Below are 17,814 nucleotides of genomic sequence, written 5' to 3'. Positions count from 1 at the left end.
CAGGTGTATGCTACCTGTGCTCTGTTTCTTAAGAGGACAAGGAAACACATTGCTAGGAGGAATGAAGAACTAATTATCTTTTCCCTTCCAGGACAATTTACTTATTTCCCTCTCTCTATCTCTTCTGGAGAGTGAGAAGCAGTGTGCGACGAGAACCTAACCTCATTGGTAAGTTGTATCGATACACTATGATTACTACCTGTGCACAGTCTTGTTTCAGGAAAATTATCCCTCCGCGAAAATGTATCTGTCACTTGCTGTTCCTTCTGGTCCCGTACACACACCTGTTAGCCAGGCATGAAGGACGCTGCTCTCTTTTCCTCATCCCGGATGATTGATTGACACACACACACCTCTCTCTCTCTCTCTCCTTTCTAATCACTGATTAGTTGGACAAAATCTTTCTAACCAATCAGCTAGTAGGAAACTTTTCTGAGCTAAAAGGGCACCGCTACGAGTCAGTACAATTGTGGCTGCACAGGTTTTCTAAATCAGCTCAAGCTCGAGTGCCTTTATGCAGGATGATGAGCACTGCTCTTTTCCCCTTCTCTTTTCAGTTTCAGAAATGACAACCTAGTGTTCGAGGGCTAAGATGAATGACAGAACCTTCGGATGTCACACCGGACCCTGCGAAAGTAGGTGGTAGTAGTAATAGTAATCAATGAAGCATGGAAGAGCCAATGAAGCCGAGTCTCACGACACAAGAGTTCTGCACGGATTGAGAAGCAGCAGCATTGTATCACAACCCAACCCTCCACAAGAAAGTGTATCTGTGCGTGGTACAGGAATTCGTTCGAGTCCCGCTCAGACTTGTTAGTCCTTTTTAGTGTCTGCAACCTTACCATCCTTGTGAGCTAGGGTTGGGGAATTTGGGATAACCTATAGGTCTATCTGCTGAGTAATCAGCAGCCATTGCTTGGCCCTCCCTGGTCCTAGCTTACGTGGAGAGGAGGCTTGGGTGCTGATCATATAATATATGGTCAGTCTCTAGGGCCTTGTCCTGCTTGTTAAGACAATGTCACTGTCCTTTGCCTCTGCCATTCATGAGCGACCTTTAAACTAGTAAACAGGAATGCTTAGATTGTGATTCCTTCCTGCAAGACCAATGTCTGACCTTGTTCTCCACGATGATCACTATGTGGTAATTTCCTACGGTATCATCCTTATACTCTTATCGGGAACCATGTTATCAGTAACCAAACTATTGGGAACTATGAAATCGGGAACACAATGGTAACCTTACGTTCTTTCTCCAGGGGATTGTTAGAGTTACCATGGAACTATTTCATCTGTCACCTGTTCCTTCCCCCAGCATTCCCAACTAGAGAACTGCCATAGAGACGGAATCTTTTAATGCACAAGATCTTATTACGTGCAGAAATTTAACCAGCATTCCAGATCACACACCTGAAAAAGTCGGAATCTTTCAATGCTCAAGATCTTGCGTGCGGAGATTTTTCCAAAAGGCGAGATCTTCCAATTTGTTCACATGATAAACATTAGCCAATCTCTACATATGTTTTAGCACCATGATGCCACATTGTCTTTGCGAGGTTGTCAGTAAGGATCCTATCCAAGGACAAGCACCTGCACAACACTGATACATACTGTGTGGTTCCATGCTCGCCCCTCATTTCTCCAAACACTGGGGCACTTAATGCCTCTTTAGCAAGAGACCCAGAAGCAGTTTAGTCTACACTTTCGTCCCTTCTTCCACTACAAGAGATCACCCTGTTTCGTTCACAAACCCACTGACGAATGTCCTAAGAGGAGGAATCATGGACCCTACAGCACTCGACTCTTGTCCAGTATCTCTGGAGCCAAAGATCTTTAAACTCATTAGCAAGTTTATCAACCTCTAGGGGCAACTACAATCAATGCTTATCAGGCGAGAGATTACCACCGTTGCTTTGGTACCACTCAAAGTTCTAATCACCCATTAGTGCCAGTGTTGGTTCTTTCTTGGTAATTATATCATCAGGATCAAGTCTTATTTCTCAGCGTAAGAAATTACTGAAATTTATATTTGTCACATAACTTTACAAACAATACCCTCCTTGTAAGGGGTTAGTGCTGTCAGTGCTCTTCAAGTGGAAAACTGTTAACATTAAAGAAAGGATTACCCCTATACTAATTGATTTACACTGGCTGCCGATAAAAGGGAGAATTGAATTTAAAATATGTACAATAACCCACCAAGTTATCAGAACCGGTCGTCCAAAATACTTAAGAGAATTGCTACATATTACGCAGCCAACAAATCTTCTCGACACGAGAATAGTTACAGATGGCTTCAAACTATTGGAACTAGATATATGTCTACTTAGGGCTCCAGAGCATTTAAATATGCGGCTCGGAGACTATAATAAGCTCCCTCGAGACATCCGAATGATTGAATACATTGAGGCTTTCAAGAGGAAACTGAAGACTTTCTTATTTCATCAGTCACACAAGTGATGATTTAACAGTAAATGAACAATGCGCAATATGAAACGTTAAGTACTCTGAACGAGCGAGGTAAAATGACAGTGGAGGTCTTGTAGAGAGTGGGGTTCCCCTGCTGTGTGGGACCGGAAAAGTTAAAGTAAGTAAACTAAATTTTTACCATTCTACTGTATCTCCATTCCCAATTTCTATTGTATCTAACCTCTTAAATCGTACTGCAACTGCGGGGATATAGGGAGCACAAGGGCAATGAATGGTGTTCTATACATGTGCTGACACTTATGGGCCAAGTTCTTCCTTAGTCCTCATAAATAATATGGCTACACTGTAAAGTGATATATATAGCACACTAGTTAGCCTATCCTTACGAAACAAATCGGAACAGCCAGGATAGAGAAGAGCCTTGCTGTCTTGGGAAAAACTTTTGTATTCCCTAGTTAATCTTAATCTGGTTGTTGATCAAATGTGTCCAGGTTACCTAATTGCCCAAAACATGAGTGGTATCACAAATTTCGTCCCAGGTTTAAAAAGCTTACTTGAAAATTACTGCACAAGCTATCTTCCAATCAACTGTCTAAGAGGTTTCCGTTTCCCAGGTTGTACTGATACTCGGTAAATGCTGTGGCACTTGAGAGGGTTTTAACACCTTATAATCAACTGAGAGCGTGCTAGAAATAGGAATGAATGGCGAGCGATTGTGACGCAGTTCCGGTAGGCCCTGCTGCTGCCTCCGATGCCTTAGATGACCGCGGAGGTAGCAGCAGTAGGGGATTCAGCATTATGAAGCTTCATCTGTGGTGGATAACGGGGGAGGGTGGGCTGTGGCACCCTAGCAGTACCAGCTGAACTCGGTTGAGTCCCTTGTTAGGCTGGGAGGAACGTAGATAGTGGAGGTCCCCTTTTTGTTTTTGTTTCTTTGTTGATGTCGGCTACCCCCCAAAATTGGGGGAAATGCCTTGGTATATGTATGTATGTATGTATAATCAACTGACTTTTCATCTGAAAAATAAGAATTGTGAATTTGCTTTTATTTAACTATAAGCATCTCAAGTTTCCTTAAATGTCATAGGACAAGGAGAGTTTCATCTGTTCATACCTGTTGTACACTTTCTGCTGGATATCTATCTGGCCCAGTTTATGAAACCTAACTCTTCTGTATGATATTTTGTCATCATATTGCTTGATACTATGCCAATTCAGATTACTTTCCTCTTAAGCTTAAAACCAACTGAATCTTGAGACCTTGTGTAGATTATGACCTTGAATGCTTTCTAGTTGTATTGTAGCAAAATCATTTCCTTCATCCCTTTAGCTCCTAACTTCATTGCCTTTCTGTTATCCAGTTTTTAACATCAAGAATTCGTCCTTCAGGAATGCCCTAGAACATTGTAAGAACACTATATTGCTCTCTAGTTAAAGCAATTTGTATATTTCCTAACTATACATACCCAAGTCCTTTAATAGGAGTATAACCAGCGAAGCTGGAATAGCAGTTTAAACTTTTAACAAGGTAGTTAGTAGTAGCTGAAGGGTGGAAGGAAGAGCAACATTCACTTTAACCTTAACCTAGGACTTGCCAGGTGGTTAAGGCAGCCAGTGCATCTTAAAAGTCTCTGGTTTATATAGGTAGAAAAAATACAAATTACTTTTAAAAATTTGTGATTTCTTCCTTAACGAATATAAACCATCTTTTTTTCCGTAGAATACAGTACTCATCCTTAAGAGGGAGGAAGTCCTTATAATCAAACTGGAAATACCAATACATTAGGTCCTGTGGAGGAGATAAAATGATGTGATAACTCCTATCAGACTCGTAATTACCTGAGCAGGAAGATATTGCAGGTACTGTAATAGGCTAGGTCCCTACAAAGAGACTAATAAGGTGTCATTGGAAGAACTTTGATCCAAAAGGATATGTCTGAATGTGTTATTATGTGAAATGGGTGTTTCCATACATTACTACTTCTGGTAGATAGACGTCAATACAAAGCTGTGAAGAAACATTACTCTGTCTTGAAGCTAATCTGCATGTAGTGGTTGATTCAGCACATGACGGAATAACTGGTGCACACCAAAGGGGGCAAGAGCAGAGGAGAAAGGGCAGACATTCTTACCTCTCCTAGGCTTACGTCTCGACTGCTATCTTAGACGAGATGCTTCTTGTCCCATAATGAAGCTATGTTTGTGACACATTTGTTGAGCAGCTACCGCATGGCCAAGGATACCTCCTATAGGTTCTTAAAGGTTATGGTAGATGTGATATCTGACTTTGTGCGATCGAACTGAAATGGGAAGCCAAATTCTCTTGGTAGCATGGTCGTGTTTTCACATGACAGAGGAGTGTAAACCTAGACCACCCTTGTAAAAGAAATAGAAATCTTCAATTTGGAGTTGGGCTATGCTAAATTCTGCATCTTTGACACAAAGAAGAGGAAGACTTTGCCTTTCTTTGCTTGAGAATGAATCACAACCGATCTGTTTAAAGGCCGAGTGACAGCCTTTTATCACAGAGACTAAGAACGGCTCCCTTGATGAAGGAAGGCGAGAACCGCAATCCGTTGCAGAGGATTTGTCCTGGAGCTGGAGAAGTATCTTCTACGATGACACTAACAAATGGTGGTTGACCTACCTCGAGGAGTATCGGAAAAAACAGATACCAACTGGTGTAAGATAATTATGAGTTGCCAAGGCTATCCTAAGGCCAATATCGTCAACAGCCTGTTGAGTAATCGTGAAACTAGGTAAATAGGCAGAAAGACTTGAGCATCTGGAAATAACTTTTGTACTGGAAGGTGTCCTAAACACTGCTGACATTCCTGGGACTGTATATATCACTCCACTGGAAGCTGTTCTAATAAAACTGGAGACCAGTACAAGTACTGTATCAAATACAACAAATGGCTTCTTCGATACCGATTCACAAAGAGAAAGAAGCCTTTCCTCCTTGCTCAAATGAGATTAACACAATGGTGATTGCGTGTCTGAAAGAACATTCCTCTTGTTTGGAATGGACCTTGTTGATAGTGCTATTATGTTGTCAGCTGCCCCCTTGCTCCTGTTTGGTTAATTACAAAGGCTATGTGAAACAATACATTTTTTCTTGTAGACTTAATTCACAATGGTGGAATTATCCTGCAGCTCTGCTAGATATTGTATCAAACCTTGTTGGGAAGTTTGAAATGCTAATAATGTTCCTTGGATTTCCAGTAGTGGTTGATATGCTGGTGTTTACTCCGGTGGACCACGTCCAAACGTTCTCTGGTTGCCCAGATGTGCATCGCCTTCCCTTTGATTTGTCTGCGAACCGCAGGATCACTGGAGGTTGGATTATAGTTGAATTTCCTTAGGGAGGATTTTGTAAATTGGCCACCAAGCCATGTTTCCTATTCCAATGAAACCAGAAGGTACAGAAATAGCTGGCTTCTGACTAGTGGTCCTTCCTTCCAATAACTGTGGAGCAACCTCTCACGTAGGAGCCTGTGTAGAATGAGTTCTACTGTGATGAGAGAAGTTTCAGACTACGTTGCTACCGACAAGCCTTAAGTTCTTGGTAATGTGGGAGCAGTGGCGTTACTTCCTTACATTTTTTTTATACGAAGACTCAGCTTATCAACACACTCGAGTCCTCTATCTTGTTAGGCCATGAGACTGGGTTTACCAGTACAACATAATTCTCTGATTGTAGCAAAAGGAAAACTGTTTTGGTCTTAGAGTATTGTCTCCAGGAAAGAGACAGTTAAGTCAATTATCAAGAATTCCTGAGAGGTGAACCTTGTACAAGTAGCCTCTTGAAGAGGTAAGTATGAATGTTCAGGAGCAGTAGATAGTCCAAGACTCAGTTTCAAACTGGTAACTAAAGCTCTGAGGACAGTGAGCACATACTTCCTGTAGGACTGAAGGATGGTTATCTAGATGTACATATCCTTCAGGTCCACCAAGAGCAAGAAGTCTTTCCTCATGGCAGACTGCACGGTACTGACCACCTTCATCTTGAACGTAGTCAAGGAAGGGGAGTTAAGTCAGTCCCTGGGTCCCAGCTGACTTCTTCACAGGAAGAGTTGATTATAAAGGCTCTGAGAACTGTCAGGAAGACTTTGAGTGCATTTTTCTCCTTCATGCTCCATCGGAACCCACTGTTAACTGGCTGCAGTGTCAGAAAGGTCCCTGCCTTTTGTCTAAGATGAAAAAAGTCTGGATATTACTTTGCATTTCAGGATTGTTGAATTCCAGGTTGAGGCAAAGTATACAACTGCACCCAACCTAAGGTTGAAACAGGAAACTGTTAAAGCTGGTCCTGGAAGCTGCTTCCATGGCACCAGGCACCAGCCCTGAATCTCCTATTGGGTCCCTGTTGTCAGTGCTGATATTGCTAAAACAATGGAGAGTGGAGGATGACCACCTGATCTAGCTCTGACACAGTACCTCCATTGTTAAGAGAATGGGGCAGGATCCTATCGATCAGTCTTCCTGACTTCTTCTAAGACAATTAGGAGCAGAAACTCTATCACAACGATGAGGTTAAAGAGAAGGAAGAATTTGAAGTTCACCTGCTGCAGGGTTATACAAGCCAAAGACAACACACTCACCGTGGAGGGAAATATCTAATAAGAGAAAGCATAATCAGGTAGTCTGAATTAACTGTGTATTACAGCTATATTACAGTTAATTCTAATAGCCAAGCGTTCTCCATCATGAGGCTCAATACTATACAGTATTCTAGAAGTTTTATTCCATCTGTTACCAAGTTGTGGAATGATCTTCCTAATCGGGTAGTTAAATCGGTAGAACTTCAAGAGTTCAAAGTTGGAGCAAATGTTTTTATGTTGACCAGGCTGACATGAGTCTTTTTATAGTTTATATATGACATATCTGTTTTTGACGTTGTTAATAGTTTATATAGGACATATCTGTTTTGACATTGTTACTGTTTTAGAATGATTTATTGTTAACTTGTTCTCATCACTTATTTATTTCCTTTCCTCACAGGGCTATTTTTCCCTATTGGAGCCCATGGGCTTATAGCACCTTGCTTTTCAAACTAGGGTTGTAGCTTGGCTAGTAATAATAATAATAATAATAATATCCTGGGGATCAGTTAGACACTGAAGAAAGGAAGGAGGAGGTGCCTTTCCCCATCACACAGGGTGGCAGCAAAATCTTCCTCCCACATACCACAATGATCAGGATCATGTTGTCGTCATTACAAGGCTGTACTAACATGAGAATAAACAGCAAACATGACTATTGTCTAACAAGAGCAATAATGTGGATTTTGGCAGGTTGCAAAGACAGCTTTTATACATCTACAGTTATTGGGAAAATAACTATGAATCTTCTCTTCCTGGATTTCCCAACACACAATCTAAAAGAAAGAAAAAGATTAAAACAGACACTATCTGGCAGCTGGAAACAAAGTGGGAACTCGGTGCCCTGTTGGTTGGGAGAAGGATTTACCTACTGACCTCCAGTTAACTACTGCCAACTCATCAAGTTTTAACAGTCATATCCAGTTTTGCTTAAAGCATACTCCTATTATAGAAACAAAAACACTGTTCAGGAAACTAAGTAATACTGTATGTGATGCCACAGGCTTTGCACATGACAATAAATGAGATGAAATGGCACTTTCACCATTATTGTTTTTCTACTAGGGTTTAAGCTTAGCTTATGATATTAACAATAATGGTACTGAAAGATATAACTGAATAATAGGTACCAAGTAAATATAATAGAAATTTCCTATTAAACACTTAAAATAGAAAATTTCTTTAAATTAGCAGTTTCAAAAAACAACAAATATTTGCATCAATTAGTACTGTATTTTTCCCAACCATACAGTCCTGAGACCTTTAATTGGGCCTCAGGTTTGTACTAGGTACTGAATAGGAACAAATAAGGAAGAATTAAAGACAAAAACAATCACATAAATTATACAACAGAAACAGAATAAAAAATATGAAAATTAGTAAAATTAACCTACCTAGAGCTAACAGATGTAACACTGAGAAATTAACTTGAGGAGTGTTTTTGAATTAGGGTCAGCAAGCCAAGCACTCAAGGTCATTTCAACCCTTCACTGGATCATTAAATCAAGAAAGGCCACAATTTGAAATGCAAAAGAAAAGAAGTAAATTAATGTACCAGTATAGAATACACAATATAATGAAATGCTAAGCATAATCATATGTGCATAAAAATTAAAACTCAATAAGGCTAGAGTACTCAATTAATTTAACTGTTAAGATTTTGTAAGAACAACAAACTGAATTTGAGCACTGAAAATATAAATTCTGTATATTAACTGAAATGAAAACAAAGCTAAGTAAATTAATGATAAATCTATTCTATTTACCAAGGCACTTCTCCCAATTTTGGGGGTTAACCGACATCACACAAATGAACAAGAGGGGACCTTTCTTCTCTCTGCTCTTCCCAGCCTGATGAGAGATTCAGCAGAGTTTGGCTGGTGCTGCTAGGGTGCCATATGCTGAATCCCCTACTGCTGCTACCTCCGTGGTCACCAAGGCGCTGGAGGCAGGAGTAGAGCCTGCAGGAACTGCGTCACAATCCCTCGCCACTCATTCCTATTTCTAGCACACTCTCTTGCCTCTCTCACATCTATCCTCCTATCACACAGAGCTTTCTTCACTTCATCCATCCACCATCCACCAAAACCAAAGCCTTCCTCTTGTACTTCTCCCATCAATTCTTGCATTTATCACCTTCTTTAGCAGACAGCCACTTTCCATTCTCTCAACATGGCTAAACCACCTCAACACATTCATATCCACTCTAGCTGCTAAATCATTTCTTACACCCGTTCTCACCCTCACTACTTCGTTCCTAACCTTATCTAACTGAGATAAACCAGCCATACTCCTCAGACACTTCATATCAAACACATTCAATTTCTGTCTCTCCGTCACTTTCATTCCCCACAATTCCGATCCAGACATCACAGTTTTTACCATCACTTTCTCATACAGAACTCTCTTTACACTCATGCCTAACCCTCTATTCTTTACCACTCCCTTCACCGCCCCCAACACTGCAACCTTCATTCAATCTCTGACCATCTGCTTCCACTCCACCATTTGTTGTAACAACAGACTCAAGTACTTAAACTGATCTACTTCCTCAAGTAACTCTCCATTCAACATGACATTCAACCTCGCACCACCCTCCCTTCTCGTGCGTCTCATAACCTTACTCTTACCCACATTAACTCTCAACTTCTTTCTCTCACACACCCTTCCAAATTCTGTCACTAATCGACCAAGCTTCTCTTCCCAGTCTGCAACCAGTAGAATATCATCCGCAAACAACAACTGATTTACCTCCCATTCATAATCACTCTCGTATATCAGGTTCAATCCTCGACCAACCACACGAGCATTCACCCCTCTCACCACTCCATCAACTAACAAATTGAACCACGGCAACATCACACATCCCTGTCTCAGCCCCAATCTCACTGGAAACCACTCGCTAACTTCATTTCCTATCCCAACACAAGCTTTACTACCTATATAGAAACTTTTCACTGCTTGCAACAACCTTCCACCTACTCCATATAACCTCATCACCTTTCACATCGCTTCCCTATCAACTCTATCATAAGCTTTCTCCAGATCCATAAATGCAACAAACAAAAATATATTGAGAATTGTGCAAAAAAAGTTAGGCCAGAAACATTGCTTTATAACCAAAAAAATACATGAGGGGTTGATCATAAATTTGTCTTGACTTGTTAATGACACAAATAAAATACTTTTGTATACCAAAAAATCTATTGATACAATGGACAGTCCTGAACATTTTCTACAATCTGGCTTGAAAACAAGATATAAAATAAGAGAAAATATAGTACAGTACTCTTTAATTTTACTTCAAGGAGTTACTTGAAAATCCTGATAAAACAAGGTACAGAAGAGTATTCCTAATTTTAAACTTACTTTACAATTTCTTGTACTCACTAATGAAAGAGAAGCATAAAACTCTGTAACAAAATACAGTAGCATTGAAATTAAAGTAAAAACTTTGATAATTTTCACACAAAAAAAAATAAATAATAATAATAATACATTCCAACCACGCCGTTTTCAATGGGAATAATGAAGAGCTTGGAAAATTTTTTAACTTTTTTTTTATTTCAAATTATAATTAAGATGATGAATGATCCATGCACTTCCATTTATTCTTATATTACAGTTTTAGTACAAAAATGCAGTTTTATAAATAATATGAAAAGACAAACTTCACACAGCACGTCTTACAACTAATTGAGGGAAGGGAACCTCGGCCGCGGCTGAGGGAGTCAAAATCTACATATACGATACAGGAAAGAGGAAGAAACACAAAAAATATATCTGGAGATGTGCTGTTGTTATCAAACGGGAAGCAGATAAACGAGTGAGGTGTACTATAAATGGATTTAGGCACAAAAGAAAATCATTCCTCTTCTCAAGCTTCAACATAACTATTCTTTTTTTTTTTGAGATCAAAATGACATTTAGATATAGAGTACTGTATTCAAAAGAAAAAATTATATTGGTCACCATTCCCAAATTGTTCATCCTATTTATAAATTTTATCTACATTTCTTACAACAAAAGGAATGGCGACAAACTTAATTGATACCAATGTCCAGCAGTCAGGTTGGCCTGAAATTAGTGACAAATACAAGCAACGCAGTATATAATACTGAGTAGTGGACAAAATACTTCTGGATCAAATTGAAAAAAAAAATCATAAAGAAAAAAAAAAAAAGAAAAAACTGAGAATTCCTAGGGGGTACGAAGGAGTAGTGTATCAAGGAATTGCTCTGTTGTCTATCGACAGAAAATAATAAAACAGTTTTCATGGCAACCTGATCCCCTTGGTATGAACACAATTACAAAATATCTTTTCTTTATACAAAACTACCACAGTCGACACCAACCAAATATTCCTGTCACTTGCACACACTACTGTCCGCTAGTCACCACAATGGCAATGTTTATTGTTAAGAACTCTAACAAATAATATAATTTTCAGTTGGTACACAATTGCTCATTTGATTTAGGGGGTCTGTTTTGATATTAAATGTAAACCTTTCTATCAGACATGCCATGTAAGTACACAACAATCAACTGTAGCTTCTGCCATTTAATAAATAAATTAAATAAATAAATACTCCTCTGATACATTGTACAAGGACGTAGTGGATCGCCGTTTTTATTTTCATAGAAACACCAAACTATAGCTGTCGGCAGCTACCGATAACTGCTTTTATCAACATCTTGCGGACTAAAAAAAAACAAAAATTAATGCCAATGAGTCACAACCTTCGTTCATTTACAAAACTACGACAAACCCTCATTAAAGAGTTCCAGCTTCGAACGTTTCTTTCATTGTCCTGAGCATTTGATTTTTCCTAATTGTACTGTCAATGTTTGCTATTTCTTTGAATAACTCCTCCAGAACTGTGATTGCCTTTAGGGCTTCCTGACGTGTCCCACTAATACTTACGGCCTCTACGGAGTAATAATGCTTTGCTATTGCCTCTAGAACAGACGACACCCACATGCAATGGGGGGTGGCCAGAATCTGTAGTAGCTGACTAGCACTTTTGTTCTCAGTATTTGAAAGACATGGATCTAAGTCGGGGGAGGTCTGTTGCTTGGCATCTAGTTTCAGAATAGTAGAACCCTGATAGAATATTGCCGAAGCAGCCAACGACCTTACAGCTTCAATACTTAAATTATAATATGCTAATAACACACACACTTCTAGTACAGGCTGTTGCTGACAACTATGGGCGAACTGTTCCAAAAGTAAATGTTTATTTGACATATCTTCATCTCTTATTTCACATCCACACACTACACATTTGTCTTCGCTGGCAATACTCGTAGATACAGGTTCTTCAATGTCTACTTGGTCAACTTTTCCGTTGGTTCTAGATCTTCTGCGAAACTTTGGCGATCCTTTAAACATGGTTGATGAGAATTCTTGCATGCTATCTAATTTCGAACTTCCTGCAGTGGATTGTAAATAATCCTGCTCCTTACATTCCATTAAATGGCTAATACTTTCCAAAAATTCTGGCTCATCTTGTGATATGTAGTTGTCTGCAGATACACACGTTGAATCATCATTGACTTTCTCCTTAGCACAGTCTTCATGAGCCTTAGGAATATTCTCATTAGATGAAATCAGTGCCTCCTCTGGAAGAGCAACTGGGGCACTAGCAACCTGAGAATTAGCCCCTCTCCCGCTGGCCCTTCTACGCCCCTTGGTGTCATGCTTCTGCAAAGGTCTTTTGTACTTTCCCAACCGGCAAGAAGCAGTATGCTGTCGATGAGTGCCTTTTCGGGCGAAAGTCAAATGGCAGTGTTGACACTCAAAGAGATGATCTTCTGCTTCCATGAGACTCATCTCAAGTGCGATGGTGATACAGTCTTGCCTATGGTCTTCCAGGGAAGCAACTGAGTCGAATCTTAGGCCACAATCCAGACACTTTGGATCTTCTAAATCTTTTTTACTAAGGCTATGGGTTTTCTTCTTCTTTTGACTAGGTTTCTTTACTTTGGCCAAAACAAGACCATCCTTACTTTCCTTGGCCAGAGGTGTCTCTTCTGGCTTTGTTTCTTGAACATGGCCTGGTCCAGTCTTTGGCACTCCACTAACGGAAGCTGCCCTCTTTCTTTTGCTTGGTTTCTTTAGCACTGCATTAATGGCTTTCTCTCCCTTTTTTTTCCCAGGCTTCTCTACAGAAGAACTGGAAGGAAGGGCCTGACTTGTTACAGGTGGCTCGTCTTTTTTTCCAAGCTCGTGTGATGACTGTGTTCGCCTCTTCCTCAGCACCGGGTTTTTCGATCCCTTCAGAGGAGTGGGACCTTCTTTACTACTTGAAGTTGGAAGGGCCAGATTCTGACTTTCTTGATCATCAGTAAATGCATGCAGTAGAGGTGGTGGAGGATTTTCTTGTGAGCCTACTGTTGATCTGGTTGGTATGTCTTTGATTTTCTCCACAGATGATCGCCGTCTCTTTACACGCACAGATACACCTTCTCCTCCGGCACTATCATCGCCACTGTTATCATTTGACCCCACGTCTGCTCCTGGGGGACTTGCAATGTTCATGGGTTCTAAAATAGGCATTGTGTCAAAAGCTTGGTCTTTCCCCTCTTCGACCTTAGAAACTTTAGTATTTTTTACTCTATTTTCTGGAATGTCTTTTTTACAACCTCCAACCTGCAATTTACCTTTGGCTGGTTTTTTACGTACTAGGTGATTATTCAGAACTTTACTCCTCTTCTCTTTGATAATGTTTGATAATCCAGAAGTGAATTTTGACTTTTGGTTCTCTTCTAACATACCACCAGTGACAACCTTTGATTTTTTGGTCGGCAGGAACACACCAACACCAGTAGGGTCTTCCAAGGTGTGCTTCTTTGATCTCTTTGTGGGTATGAACACACCACTGGGAATTTCCTTGTCACTTGCACTGTTGTCACTCGAGGTGCTGACAACCGTTTTCACAGGAACTTTTCTTTTCCTAGAATTTTTCGTCACTCCGCCTAACTCGTCGCTTGAACTGAACGACTCGCTTTGGGCTGATAAACTTTCCGGAGACAAAAGGACCTTGTCTACAATGGGGTCATCTGTAATTTCTACAATATTTTTCTTCTTCTTCTTGGTGTACTTTGACTTCTTATTAAGGATATGCTTTCCCAATTGTACTTTCTCTGCAATAACATCTGCGGGCTGCACTAGCCGATCAGTTGAAATAGTCTGTTGTTCAACTGCTTTTACTGATTGATCTCCATTTGGGGCAAGGCTATTCAATTTACTAAATCTAGATCTTCTTATGGAATGTGATACAATGTTTTCACCAGGATCAACGGTATTTACTCGCTTCATGTTTCTGACAGGATTCAACTGCGTAGGTTCCTTTGATCCTTTACCTGCAACTACCCCTTCCCTCTTTGCCTTTCCTTTCAAGCTTTTGACTTTCGTCGGTTCACTCTGCCGGAGAGACACGCTTGATTGCTGTAATTTTACCATGGAAATCTCACTTGAATTGTCATGTTCTGCCAAATTCTGCAAGTTGGTTGATTCACTTCCTTGATTGTCAAACCCTGGAACTTTGTTTCTGTTTTTTAAAGCCTTTTTCTTCTGTACGGGCATCTTATTTTTACCTTTAGCTTTTGTCTGTCTGTCACTTTGCTCTGGGGCACCGATTGTTTCTGTACTTTCTATAAGAACTGGAATACCTCCCTCTTCACTTCTGGTGCTCAATTCAGATAACGTTCGTGACCTCACTGGTAAAGTTCTTTTCTTGAACTGCTCTGCTAGAGGAACAGTATCTTTACTAATATCTTGGGGAATATTAGACAAACTTCTGAATTTTTTAATTGTCTTAGATCTTTTCTTATCAACAACCTCCGCTCTTGACAGATTTCCTAATGAAATGCTACTAGATCTTTCCTTAATCTTCTGAGGCAACAGCCCTGAACTATTTGCGTTTCCCTGTACATTCTCACCTTTCGTACCCACTTGACCGACAGCCTGAGAGGTTAAGTCACCTTTAACCGAGGCAGAGATGGATTTCTTCTTTGATGCTTTCTTAATATTGTTCTGAGTAACTTTGGCAGATTCCACATGAACACTGCTGGTAGCCCTAGAAGATTTTAATCTTCCTGATGTTTTTGAATCACTTGTCTCCGACACAGCACCAAGGCTCGAATTCGAATCTCTCCTGCCTTTCTTCTTTGGAACTAGTTTTTGTCCTTCAATGGTTCCCTGATTGACAGTGCTTTCGTCTTGATTAGCAGTACTAAGCTTGCCTGCTTGACGCTTGTTGCAAGATTTCTTTTGCTGTTGTGAAGGTATTTCACCCTCAATATTCTCGGCAGCGTCCAACGAGTCTGTACCAAATATATTCTCCTCATTGCCACTTACTTTAGAGAGATGAACCAAATGAGACTTTTTCCTTGTGAACTTCAACTTTTTAGCCTGGTACTTCTTTTTGGTAGATTTAACAGGGAAGGTTGGTCTCTTTGAATTTTTCCCTTGATTCTTCTTTTTAGGTGGACCAGTCTCCATTTCTAAAGAGGAACCTGGTTCGCTGGCTAACTCTGTGGTCTCACCCACTTGCAAACCAGAACCTATTGCTGCTGCTTCTTTCGCACCCTCCTCTTCAGTAGCAACAGCTGTAGGTGGAGGGGGGTTTCTCCTCTTTCTCATTACCATTTGTCTTCTTTTAGAGCTGGGAAAGATTATCTGGTCTTCATAATCTTCAGAATCAGAAGAGTTTTCATCAGGTACATAAGCACAATCATCCTGATTTTCATAATTAGCAATTTTTCTCTTCCTCTTCGTAGATAACAACAAAGCGTCCGACAATTCCCCTTTGTCGGAGCTCAAGGCCAGGTCCAATTCACTCGCTTCTGGTTTTGCCAAGGGCTGCTCTCCTACTGCCACCACCTCTTCCTTGGCTTCCACTCCGTCCTGCTCTTCCCTATTTACTGGTTCAAGGCATGAACGGAACGCATATCTTGCCAGCATGGGATGACTCTTGTTCCTCAGTCCCAGCCTCCCCGTGCAACCCCTTCCGCTGCGGAAGTTGCGGATCACCTCGGGCTCAGAATCTTCTGAGTCATCCTCGATCTCTTCACTGGAAGAGGAGGATATATATTTGCTCTTCTTTGCTGGTGAAGCCGCTGTACTGGGGGAAACTTTGCCTGGAGATTTGGTCTTACTACTAAAGGCGCCTGAGGACTTATTATCTTTTGCCTGAGTTTCCTTAACCTTTTTCTTCAGAGGCAACTGACTTGGAATTTCCAGCAAAGAAACTTGAGGATCCATTTCACTGGCTGCTATAACTGGTACTGCATGTTTTGCTTTCTTAGGAGCTTTGAGAACTTTTTCATCCGTAACTGAATTCAGAAGTTTCCCGGTTTTTCCTGTCGATGCCTTTGGCTTCACCAAATCTTTCTGTGACCCTTTAGACTTCTTGCTCTTTGCTTTATCCACTTCCTTAGTTTTCAAAGGAGCAGTTTTGCTTATCTTCTGCTTCTCAGACTGCTTTAATCTCTTCTGGACGGATATTTCTTTATTACCTATTAAACTATTTGAGTCAACTATGTTAACAACTTTATCACTTAGAGAGGCTGACATTACATTAGAGATAGTTTTAACCTTTTTAGCCAAAATTTTCTTGGCTAAAGCTTTCTTAACATCTACAGGTTTGGTGTCACTCGCACTAGTGTCTAATTGTTTTGTATCACTCGTGGCCTTCTGCTTACAGGTGCTAATCAAACCATTCACCTTCTTCTCTGCTTGCACCTTTTTACCACCTTTAGATTTCTTTTTAGCAACACTCAGATCCCCCGGTATTTCAGCTGCCACTGAGGTAGTAACACCGACATTCTCTGAGCCGACTAAGCTCTCGCTCACTGATGCAGATTTTTTCCCCCCAGAAAGCTTACTACTACTGGCAGATTTCTTCACTTTATTCTTGCCACCTTCCAGGGGACTGCTTTTCTCACCTGCTTCTTGTAGTTTTTTGTCCTTGCCCACTTCCAAATTTCCCTTCTTTTGTAAGGTCTTCTTAGTAGGCTGGCTGTCAACATCGACCTTCTCATCTTTGGCGCTGGCGACTCCCTGCTTCTCGTCATTCTTGGGTACTTTGCCTGTTGCGTCTTCGCCTTTCTGCACCTTCCCGGTATCTTCCTTGGCTCTGTCACTATGTCTTGTTTTCCTCAAGAGCCGACTGTCGAAGGCCTTCTTCCTCAGTTTCATCTTTATGGTGCGTCTGCCGGGAACACCGAGTGTGTGGGATGATGACCCTTTAGTCCCACTGATGATGGCTTTCAAGCGGTTCTTGAGCTCATGGTTGTTAATGGATCCAATGGCCAGCTCAAGGCGTCTCTTTACACCTGACGATTGGATCAGACTGGAATGGGATTTATCCAACAGAGGAGTGTTCAAACCAGATGACCCTGAAATTGAGAGAAAATATAAAGGCACTCTTCCCTAACAGATACCGCAAACAGCAAGCGAGTTAGTCTAACATATTAAAAAATTCTAAAAATAAATTACTGACATTCCTTATAGTCTACTATTTAAACATTCTATGAAAGGCTTTTATTAGTAAATTAAAACTGGAATTGGTAATGAATAGTTACCAGAATCTAATGGGCAGCTGTACACAAAATCATTAAAATTAATATTGCATAGTTAGTATTAACATACTATTCCAACAGAAGAATGAATAGTATCTTAAAATCCTGTTTCTATATTTAGTTTTCTTATAGTTACCTTAATTTTAGAAGAGATAAGTGCATCCCACCTATATGAAATAAAATGATGAAATTCTTA

The 17,814-nt window shown here is 40.4% G+C and overlaps 1 protein-coding gene across 2 annotated transcripts in view; it reads right to left on the bottom strand.

Annotated features, from left to right (window-relative positions):
* Positions 1-10,574: 10,574 nt before the first annotated feature.
* LOC137628884 (uncharacterized) overlaps positions 10,575-17,814 on the bottom strand; it is a 54,059-nt gene continuing 46,819 nt past the window's right edge. For both annotated transcript variants that reach the window (XM_068360137.1, XM_068360138.1), the window contains exon 5: positions 10,575-17,435. In XM_068360137.1, the coding sequence (XP_068216238.1) occupies positions 11,806-17,435 (5,630 nt within the window). In that variant the 3' untranslated portion in view covers positions 10,575-11,805. The remainder of the gene's footprint in view (positions 17,436-17,814) is intronic.

Source organism: Palaemon carinicauda, chromosome 36 (assembly GCF_036898095.1).
Source record: "Palaemon carinicauda isolate YSFRI2023 chromosome 36, ASM3689809v2, whole genome shotgun sequence".
In the NCBI taxonomy this organism is placed as follows: Eukaryota; Metazoa; Arthropoda; class Malacostraca; order Decapoda; family Palaemonidae; genus Palaemon; species Palaemon carinicauda.
The sequence above is the reverse complement of the archived record's forward strand: the minus strand, read 5'-3'. Positions and strand labels throughout refer to the sequence as shown.